Consider the following 12,066-nt stretch of genomic DNA (forward strand, 5'->3'; position numbering starts at 1 on the left):
TATCCAAAAATCTCAGAATAAGGTCACTGGTAGGAAAGTAGTTTCAACATTATCAACTGTATTGAATCAAAGTTCATTGAGAGACTAATTTTAGGACAGTTAGTAGGAATTGAAAGCAGTAACTCACGTTGTGTCCTGTCTTTATCACAATTGCTCCTTTCAAATACCGTAAGGAAAGCAGAAAATATTTGGTTTTAGGATATAATTTGCCTGAGATATTGGACTTTAAGTTGCTATTTAACTTCTAATAGGTCATTTTGCATGTTTCCATATGCAAAGAAACAACACAGCTTGAGAGTATGTTGTTAAATGTGTGGGTTTTGCCTCCTTATTAAATTATATGTATTTAGGCTGTTGCTGACTGGTACATGTTGGATAACAAATAAAAGCTATTCCAGTAAAAAAAAAAAAAAAAAGAAAAAGGAAGAACTTCATTCTTGAATCATAATAATGAAAAGTGTGATTTGATTACTAGGGTGAGAGAGTAGATTGGTAGAGCTGCTGTGATGGAATTTTGTTAAGATGTGGGTGGATATTAATACTGATTATGACAAAGTTCTCTAAATTTTCTGATACTCAACGTAATAATGCATTAATTTAAAGCTCTGTTAAAACTACCTTGTAAGTGTCTTTTATGGTTGATTTTTAGCCACCAGCTGAACAGGCCAAAGCAAGACTACAACTGGTTCTTGAAGCTGCTGGTAAGTGTTAATAATTAACTTTATTTAAATGAAAATATGTGAAATAAATCCTAGCATGCTTACAGATGGGTCAAAGAGCAAAACACCTATTTTCACATAGCCTCACAAATTTGTGAGATCTTTGTATGGCCATATTTTACCTCAAATATTTATTGCTATAGTGTGATGTTAAAAGGTCATTCTTTACCTTCTTATTTATAAAACTCGCTTCGATTTTAGTTTTAATTTTGATGAAGTCCAGTTTATTGATTTTTGTCTTTTACGGACTGTGCTTTTAGTGGCATGTTTAAGAAGAATTTTATACTTCTACATTTTATATTTGAGGCTGTGATCATTTTGATTTAATATTTATATAAGGTGTGATTTTTAGATCAAGGTTTTGCTCTAAAGGAAATGAGATAAATGTTTAATAATTCTTCCAGTTACATTAGACTAACTCATTGGACTATTCGTCTGGATACCATCTAATCTTAAAAATCTGTATGTTTTAATATCTCAATTGTACAATAATTCTTTCTTTGATTTTAGATTATAATACCCAGATTCATGTACACATTAAATACTTTACTTTTTAAAAATATAAGAGATCCATGTTACCTTTTCCAAGTACTGATATTTTACTCTGAATCTTAATGTGGTTTTTAAAAATATATATTACAGTCAAATAATAAGTTATCAAGATCAAGCATGAGGTAGGGTTAGAATAATATTACCAAAGGAGTACATGTTTCTTAAAATTATTTACTTTTTAAGGATCTGTAAAGAGTTCATAATTTCCAACTGGAAAATGAGAATTCTATTTTGACATCAAAAGTAATTTCAGACTACCAAATGATAGTAGTTATATTTTAATATTCATTGCAAAAATACATGTATGCATATTAATTCAAGGATTTCTTGTATTAGCTCCTTTTATTCCTACCCAATGTGTCTACAGTCTAAAGATTGGGAACACCAGTATAAATGATATACTAGCTTCATAAATCACTAGTTGAAGTAACTTACCATATAAAAATTAATATGTTGACTGTGAATCTCTGTACCACTTCATATTACTTTAAAAGTCACTTATCTTTATGTATTGATCTTACTCATTTTATCTTTAATTACATAGAAAACATGATGTACTAAAATTTCGCTTACTATTAGGTTTTTCAAATTTTGAGTCTCCAATAAATATACTATAGGATAAAGCTAGTTAATACGATTCTCTGTTATTTATATAATATATATTCATTCTTTAATGGCATTTTGCTTAGAAGAAATATTTCCAGGTTCATTACTTGAGTACTGACAAACTCTTGCTTTAAAGGAAAATATTTATGGTGCTTAGTCCAGAAAATATTTGTTTCTGTTAATGCAACTATAAAGAATTGTATTTCATAGTTTTATACAGTTTTCTTTACCTTAAAAAAATTTTTTTAACATCTTTATGGAGTATAATTGCTTTACAATGGTGTGTTAGTTTATGCTTTATAACAAAGTGAATCAGCTGTACATATACATATATCCCCATATCTCCGCCCTCTTGCGTCTCCCTCCCACCCTCCCTATCCCACCCCTCTAGGTGGTCACAAAAAGCGTATTATAAAACAGATCTGACAGTGCGGACCTCAGTGTATAACTTGCTTATATTGGTCCCAGCTGTCACTCCTCATTTTTTAATTTAACATTCTAAATTCTATTAAGGATAAATAGGGAGGTTCTGTGAATTTGACAAACATTCAAAATATTATGACAATTTTCAAATTAAAAAACTTAACATTGCCCCCCATAAGCAAAGGACAGACCTTAGCTAGATATAGGATTATTTATTTAATCATTTTCTTCTTATTGAACATTTACATTGTCTCTAGCTTTTCCCTCTTACCCATAATACTGTTATGCACCTCCTGTTACAAATAGTGTTTTCCATAGTTTAGCTTATTTTCTTGGAATTGATTACTATAGAAATGAGTTTATGAGATTAGAGGGTGTTAATATGTAGAGTGGCTTTTTATACATTCTTGCTAAATTGTTTTACAAAAGGATTGTGTTGTAACCATTGTCACTGGTTAAGAAACCATTTTAACCAGATTTTACTTTTTGATGCCATTTCTATGACTATTTTGCTTTATAACATGAAATAACATATTATACCCCTTTGAAAAACATATATTACTGTAATTAATGAGAACCTGTGGCCTTGGAGAGGAGAAGCAGATAGATGGATATAGGGGAACGCTAAGCAAATATAGAACTTATTGTCAAGGTTCTGGATCTCTGTTTCAGTGATGAATCAAGGTATTCATTGTATTATTAAAAATAAACAAACAAGCAAAATAAAGTAGGGGGGAATAAGAACTTGAGCTCAGTCTGGTAAGGCTCATGGATAAAGTCTAGCCTGGTCGTAAGATTGAGGTGGCTGGATAGGAAGGCCTGGTAGTTCCCATTCTGTCTCGTTGGAGTTTACTTGAGTTCCCAGGGAAAACACCCTCAACTTTGGGGCCTTAAAATTGGGTACAGGGAAGAACTTAAGGCTGTATGCTAGATTCTTGAGCCAGGATTTATTTCAGCCTTATAGTTACCATAATCTGGTAGATAGGGTTCATGTGTAGAAATCTTGCTGACTAGACTTAGTCTTTTACTCTAATTGTGGGTCCCAGAAGAAAGTTTTATATATTACCATTGCATTGTTATTGATTTATTAGTGAATGTTAATCATGGCCTTGGTTTGGAATTAAAATATATTTAATAACATTTGGCAATAATTACTAGCGGTATGATTTTGAAAGACATATGTATGAGTAAAATACATTAAGCAAAATGTAACCATGTACCTTGAATTTGAAGTCAGAGATTTTATTGTATTTGTTATGATCATATTTTGTATATACTAAACTGTTAACATTTTTATATTTTGCTATGCTAAATCTTCAGATTTAGATAGAATCTTTTTTCATGTTCATTGCCAAAATGCAATTGAAATGAAGTTTCATGTCTCTTGTTTAACTTTTAATTTGAAGGTGATGTGAAGTTAAGGTTATGTCTAAGATGTTTTGTTTTTTCCAAATGCTGGAGGACTCAAGCTTGTAAAACTATATAAATTTGTAAGACTGAATCTTTAAGTTATCAATATAACTTCAGATAATGATTTACTTTATGATATTGAGTAAATCCAATTAAAAATCCTCTTGGCCATGACTTCTTTCTTTTCATTTAAAAAATACTTTTACCATTCTCACATTCATTAAGATTCAAAACCTTGAAATGTTTATCTTTGACTTCTTTATAGGCAGTCATTCACCTAGAATTGAATGACTTATTTTGAAATATTTTTTATAGTTATCCCTCTATTATCTTTCCCACTGCCAACTCCTTAGTCTGGACACCAAACAGTCCACCCAAAGGTTAATCCATTACCTCCTAGTTGGTCTTTTGCTTCAATTCTGTCTCTTCTCCAGAGAGAGGGTGGTGAATAGTGGAAGGGTTCTAAACCTGCTTCCACTGCTCACTCATTCTGTGACCTTCAGTAGTGTGATGTTTATTGTTTAGCCAAAACGTTTTTGTTTTTTTAAATGGAATATGGCAGATGTGTATATTTTCTAGTTTACTGTAGTTCTTTACTTTTTAGAAGTAAGTTATTGAGGTGAAATTCACACAAGACAAAATAAAACATAACTGTTTAAAGTGACAATTCAGTGGCATTAAATACATCCACAAAGCTATATAACCACCACCTCTATCTAGTTTAAAAACATTTCCAAAGTAAAACCTATTACCTATTAGGCAATTTCTCTCCCCTCACCTTACCCTCAGCTCCTGGCAACCGCAACCATCAACCTGCCCTCTATCTCTATGGATTTATCTATTCTGCATATTTCATGTAAATGGAATCATACAGTGTGTGACCTTATGTGTCTAGCCTCTTGCATTTAGCATGTTTTGGAGGTATAGCCATGTTGTAGCCTGTGTCAGTATTTTATTCCTTTTTATGGCTGAATAATATTCCACATAATACATTCCACATAATACATTTGTATTATGTATATAATATATACATAATATATTAATATATACATAATAATACATAATATATATACACATTATGTATATATGTATATATATATTGTATATATACATTCAGCCATAAAATGTATTCTGTGGAATATAATAATATTCCACAGAATACATTTTATGGCTGAATGTATGTATATGTGTGTGTGTGTGTGTGTGTTTACACACACGCCATTTGTTTATCCATTCATCTATTGATGGAAATTTGGGGTTTTTTCCACCTTTTGGCTATTGTGAACAGTGTAGCTTTGAACATGCATATATATATGTACTTGTTTGAGTAACCATTTGTAACTTTGAGGGGTATACACCTAGGAGTATAATTATGGAGTCATTTGGTAAATTCTTGGTTTAACTTTTTGTAAAACCACCAGATTTTTCCACAGCAGCTGAACCATATTACATTCCCACCAGCAGTATAAAAAACCATATTACATTCCCCCCTATTGTCTCAACTAGACCATGTTGCATATTTAAGTTACCTGTTTGACAGTATCAATATTTAGGTTTTAAGGATTTCCCTACACCATTATTTCCTAGTCTGTAAGGGGAAAAGATGATGATTACCTTATAGGATTGTTGTGAAGATATATATTATAAGTGAAGTATCTAGCCCAGAGTCTGGCAGATGGTAGCCACCAGAAAATTTTTATTTCCATATTGCTTCTGGTGAGTACCATTGCTAGATGATTCTTTCTCACCCACCACTTGGTTATGCTGCTCCTTTGCTCAAAATTATTCACTGGTTCTAGATTGCTTACAAGATCAATTTTATACTTCTGTGCTTAAGGTTCCAAGGTTCTGTATGGTGGATTCACAGACTTTTCTAACTTTTTTTCTTAGAATTCATTTTTATACTTCTTCTCATTATTCTTTGAGTTACTCATGTTCTTTTCTACCTGGGAATTTTTGCTTGTGATTATTTTCTCCTCTAGAAATATCTTTCTCCTTCCTCTTTCTCTCTCTAAACACTTCAATATGCATCTCAGATAACATTTCCACGTGATTTCTCTGACCATTACATCATGTAATCTTTCTGTTCTCCTTTGAATTCTTTTTCTTTTATTCTATGCACACCATTCATGTTGGTATTTACTCACATACTGCTGATATTAATATTTATTTCATGAGTGTTGGACCTATTTTCCCAATGAAATAATAAATGTCTGAAGGTCAGGAACCATATCTAAAACTTCTGGATCTTTCCCAGGAGTTTTAATAGCGCCTGTAGTGAGTGTCACTATGCCAAATAGAATTCTAGCTATTAATCTTTGGTGAGTAAGTCACTGTGAAATAATTGTTCTGGGTAACTGAAAATTAAGCCTTTGGATGCTGGTATGCTCATTTAAACCACTCTTTGGTGGATTTTAAAAAAATATATTGAAAAGTTCCCTGGCTTCAAAAGTAGAAGATACATGGCAGTAATCTAACTTTTTAATCTTAAACTTGAAGGTAGTACATGACAGAAGAGATAACAAAATGTGATTATCACACAGGAGGAAGAAGGAAGATAATGAGTTTACTTAAAGACTCGTCTCCATCATTTTTGATGTCACTGTTGTTTGACTTGTTAGCATCATTCCACACATTAGTTGATTTTCCACAAAAACACAATGTCATCTTATGCTCCATATGCTCATAGGTCTGAAGAAGAACTTAGAGGAGAGATTTTTCCAAAACATAAATATTTTTCATCACCGTGAAAAAATGACACTTCTCAGAACATAGTTTCAAGACATAATTTTCTCTAAAAATATTTTTAGAGAAATCTAAAAATATTCCTTAATATTTTATCTCCTTAATATTTTACTTTTAATAGAATTATTGACACCTGCAACCTTTAAAATTATATCTCTAATGTTATAAGAGAAATAGAAGTTTATTTAATGCATGTATGGTAAATCCCCTTTATCATAAAATTTCTGTGTAATATTTCATTTTCTAAATAATATCTACAGCACTTTTTATTGTGCTTTACAGTTTTCAAAGCATTTTCATAAATCTTTTATCATTTGACTCACATCACTGCATGGAGAGCTAATTAACTCCATTTTACAAATATCCCCAAAGCTTAAATGACTTGTAAAAGATCACATACCTAGTAAGTGGGAAAACCAGGACTCAAATCCAATGATTTCTGACTCCTGAGCTATTTCTATCCATAGGTTAAATCCCTGAGTTACGTTCAGCAGAAAGAAGGGTGATAGAAAACATTACCAAATACATATCTTGTTTTGTTAGGCATAATGCTACAATTACCTTATAATAAAATAATTTCTATCCTCAAGCAAGCCTTTGATTCTGAAATGAGTTGTTTTTAATTGATAATACAAAAGGATTAAAGTTTTATTCAGAATACAAATTCTTTTCCTTAACTATTAGGGTGATCATAGTAGCTATATTTCTGAGAACTTTGAAAAATCTAGGGTAATGTTCTGTGATTACCAGTGTTTTCTTCTTCACCCCAACTATGGACATGCCTTTCAGTGACCCTTGCTGGGATAGAAGCTAATTAAGTATTGTAAAACACAGAAGAGTTACACACGTAAGAACACTATATCAAGGAAAGAAGCTGTTTTTGGAAATAAGCCATAAGTGCCTCACTCCATCCCAGTTATTCTGCAGCATGTTAAACTTGGATTTTCTTCTCTTAGTTACCCATTAAGTACCTGGAAGCCAAGTCCTAAACCTTTCTCTTCATAGCCATCTAATCTTGTAAGTCCCAGTACTTCTCTGAAGTCCAGTCTGGCTTTAAATATTTGTAGTTCTGAGAATTACAAATGAAATTGCCATGTTAATGTTGTACTGTTTCTGGGGAGCATAGAAAGCCATTCTGCAACCCTGATTTAAAGTCGACAGAGGTTTTGCTCCATAGGCTTCTGACCACTGATCTCTGGCTCCAAGAAATAGGTTGATTTATTGTGAGAGAGGCTTTCATGTAGGGCAAACCTAAAAAAAAAGAGCAAGTGATTAAAAAGTTAACTTCTATTTCATATAAATAAATAGTTTTCAGACTTCTTTTTTCCCCATGTAGGCTTCTGCTTGGTTGCGTGTTGGTTAGTCTAGATTCATATCCGGCTTCGTTCACTAACTAACTTTGTGAGCTTGAGCAGATCACTTCCCCTTTGCTCTTCTTTAGTTTCCTCATCTATAAAATTGAGATACTAATAGTACATACTAATGGGGTTGTTATGGACTTTAAGTGCATTAACATTTGTAAAACACTTAGAATAGTACCTGGTACATAGTAAGCATTCAATAAATGTTTGCAATTAGTATGAAAAGCAATAGAGTATGGTGGTCAAGTTCTGAAGTCAGACGGCCTGGGTGCTATTCCCAGATCCATTATTTACTGACAAAACCATGGGAAAATTGTTAAACCTTGTTCAACCTCAGTTTTTTCATGTATGAAATGGGAATGAGAATATATACCTTTAGAGTTTTAATGAAAACTAAATAAATTAACATAATAAAGTTTTTAGAACAGCACCTAACATATAACTGAGCGTTCTATAAACATTAGCCAGGAGGAGTGGAAGTAGTTTTTTATGGCATCACCAGAGTGGCTTTGTGAGGTAATTAAAGAAGAGATATTGGGTCAAACATCCTCCTCATACCACCATACATATACAGTTAAAAGAAGTTATCAAGAATTAAGAATTCTTGTGCTTTTTAAAAGAAACAAATGTATATAATCAAATAGTTTCATTGACTTGGGCATTGGTTAAAACCTTTTTTTCATCAAATGTGGTTTCTGCAAAACCACATTTCTTCAGAAATTCTACATAAAATTTAATACCTTTAATGCAAAATCAAATTGATAATGTTAATTTAACTCCCAGTTTCCAATAATGAGCATGATTTTGCACTTCGTGTTAATCCAAAAAGATATACTAGTGCTTCCTAAAGAGAACTATTAAGTAAATTACTTTTAGAAAATATAAGTTATTTGTTTTAGCATCAGTTACACATTTATATTTGAATGACTATCATTTATCCCCAATAATATTTAGTAAGAAGAAAGCTATCAGTTAGAGTCTAACAATATCACAGCAACTTGCCATGTTTGAGCAGATGTTAAGCAGACAGTAGTTGAATGTTAATTTTGAGAGGGTGGTATGTTTAAGCCTAGCTGAAGTATGTTGCATGTGGGCTTTCTAGACTTGAGTACAATGCTGGCTCTCTGGGGAGAATTTTAAAGCTAAACCTCTTTCTTTTGGGTCCTCTATATGGACTCTCTCAAGTCAGTATAAAGCAGATCATCCCTAGGCTAAAGCCCTTCAGCTTTTGTTATTGGGCTCTGTAGACCTGTAATTAGGCCTCCTGGCAGGCCTTGCAGGCCAGTTAATGGTCATATGGAGTTTCTGTGAGGCAGACTGGCTTTGTATAAATCCTGGGTAGGAATATGTTTATGGGTCACTTCCTACCAGGACCATGCTTTGTCCTTATGCCCTGCGGGCTGACAGGGAGCAGGTTCCCTTGACCATGGACTGTTCAGTTTGCAACTCAAAATCTACTCCGCTAATCCCCAGTGTAAACAGAGGATTTAGAAGGCTTCTGTCACTTACAGTTGCCAATTCACTTGGGTGTCTGTGAATTTATTTTTCCCCAGAATTCATTATTGAAAGACTGACAAATGTATAAGATTTGGATGTTTGGTTTATCAAGTATGCAGTTTCTTTTTCAGTGGTTTTATAATCATTGTAAATAATTTATCTAACACAGAATTATGTAATGAAGTTTTTTTAAATTAAGTACCCTTTAATATTTAAGCCATTAAAGAATTTGGAATAACAGCCACCCTTTTCCTATAAGGGAAATTATAGGTTTGTTTTTATGATAAGAGTAAGTAACATTATGTACAGAAATTTACCAAAAAGTGATTAATACAGATTTCAGATAAGTCAAAGAAACAATTAATTCAAAACTCTTCTATACTATACATTTTATGTTAAATAAAAATTCCATTTTATTTCCATTTAAGTTCCATGTGTAACAGAGCTTTTGAAAGGAGGAATATCAGATCAGTATATAAAATGCTCAATAAGTATGCATTTCATGAAGTATTTAAAATAATAAGAGTACTATTTATTGAGCATCTACTATGTGGCAACATGTTTATACATTTTCACATATTATAAATATTTTTAATATATGATCCATGTTTCCTAGCCAAGCAAAATGTTTGGATTTTAAGAAAGTCATAATTGAAATTTCTTTTGTTTTTCCACTTTACTTATTTCTTTTTTTTTTTTTTTCTGTTTGCTTGGATTATGTGAAGATTTGATTCTAAATTGTGTAAGTTCTGAGTGTGATCTGAAAAGAACTGTCACCTGTCTTCCTGTGAGCCAATTTTTCTTTTAGGGGGAAATCAAATGATGAATACTTTCCCAGGTCTCATCTAGTAAATCAGTGCTCAGTATTTTGCATTTTGTGATGTAAAAATGGTTCATGACAGATGTGGCTGAAAAGACCACATACGTAGACTGTATGATTTTAGTCTGGTGGAACTAATAGGATCACTCATTACATTTTAGACCCTGGGGTTTCTTTTTTCTTTCATTAAAAAAACAACAACAACAAAAAAAAACCCTGTTTAAATAGAGTGGTCCTTTTTGTGTGTGAGTACAGCATATTCCCTTAAATTTACAAAGAGTTGATGGTAACAAATCAACAAATAACTCTCTCTTCCAAAAAATTCTTTTAATAATCTTTATTTAATGTTAACTGTTATTTTTAATTGTCCTATCATCCCATAAAAATTAAGATTTTGTTCTGTTTTTATAAAGGATTTCTTTGAATTTTATATAGCAAAACTAAAAAATGCATTCCTTAGAGAATCCAAGACCTGTGAATTAAACAGTCATATATTAGAAATAAATTTTGCAAATATTGAAATAATTAATGACAACAAAAAGACATTATACGGTAGGAATTCTTGGTGTTGACTTACAACTGGGAGAATCATAGCATAGTCTGCTTTTCTTTTTATTGTACACAGTATATTTACTGAAGTAGAAACATATTTGTGATCTATTTTGGAATTCAAAAAATGGTGGCTCCTGAACAATGTAAAGGATCTGATCTTATTTTAAGTTTGACCAAAAGTTCATGTTTACATTGAAAAATACCCTGTGTGATTTATATCAAAATGCTAATAGCAGTTATTGTTTCTGCGTGGTGAGATTTCAGTTTTTTTAAAAAAAATTTTGGCTTGTCTTCATTTTCCAATTGTTTTGAAGTTATGAAGAGAACCTAAAGAGATATAGAAAAGGTTTAATTTAAACACGATAAAATTCCCCACCAATTAGTATGAAATTTGATAAGTTGTGACAAATGTATACAGTTGTGTAACTACCACCAAAAATTTTGATAAAGGACATATTTCTCCAAAAAGTTCCTTTTACTCCTTTGAAGTCAGTTCTCTCCTCTTGGACCTTAGCAACCACTAATCTGCTTTATGTCACTATGGTTTTGTTGTTTTCGAAATGCCATATAAATGGAATCATACGGTGTGTGACTTTTATGTCAGTAGTCTTTCACTCGGCATAATGCTTTTTAGATTTGTACACATTGTTGTGAGCATCAGTTCTTTTTACTGCTGAGTAGTATTCCACTGTATGTCTATACCAGTTTGTTTATTCGTTCAACACTTGGTGGACAGGTGGGTTGTTTCCAGTTTATGGTTTTTGTGAGTAAAACTCATATGAACATTTGAGTACAAGTTTGTGTGAACACATAGTTTCATTTCTCTTGAGTAAATACTTAGGAATAGGATTCCTTGGTTATATAGTAAGTATAGGCTTAACTTGAATTCCAAACAGTTTTCCAAAGTGCTGTACCATTCTGTTTCCACAGCAAATTATGGAAGTCTCATTTGTTCCCCATCCTTGACATCGCTTTGATTTTGTTGGATTTTTTCTAATTGCAGCCATTCTGTTAAATGTGTTGTGTTTCATTCGACTTTAATGTGCATTCCTGTGATGACTAATGAGGTTGGGCATCTTTCACGAAATCGTTCGTCACCTGTATACTTTTGTGAAGTATCTGCTCATATCTGTTGCCCATTTTTAAAAGGAATTGTTTGTATTATTGACTTGTAGAGTTATTTATATATTCTGAATACAAGTCAGATGTATAGTTTATAAATATTTTCTCCTTGTCTATGCCTTGGCTATTTTCTAAACAATATTTTTGGTTTTTTTTTAAATAAAGATTTACATACAGTAAAATATACCTTTTTTAGGGACAGTTCTTTGATTTTTGACAAATGCAAACAGTTGTATAACAGCACCCAGAATCGAGATGT

At 32.0% G+C, this 12,066-nt stretch overlaps 1 protein-coding gene across 2 annotated transcripts in view; it reads left to right on the forward strand.

Annotated features, from left to right (window-relative positions):
- Positions 1 to 12,066, forward strand: part of RSRC1 (arginine and serine rich coiled-coil 1) — a 451,866-nt gene that overhangs the window by 273,347 nt on the left and 166,453 nt on the right. For both annotated transcript variants that reach the window (XM_079922011.1, XM_079922010.1), the window contains exon 6: positions 650 to 701. In XM_079922011.1, coding sequence (XP_079778137.1) covers positions 650 to 701 — 52 coding nt within the window. The remainder of the gene's footprint in view (positions 1 to 649; positions 702 to 12,066) is intronic.

This window comes from Stenella coeruleoalba, assembly GCF_951394435.1.
Source record: "Stenella coeruleoalba genome assembly, chromosome: 5".
NCBI classification, from domain to species: domain Eukaryota; kingdom Metazoa; phylum Chordata; class Mammalia; order Artiodactyla; family Delphinidae; genus Stenella; species Stenella coeruleoalba.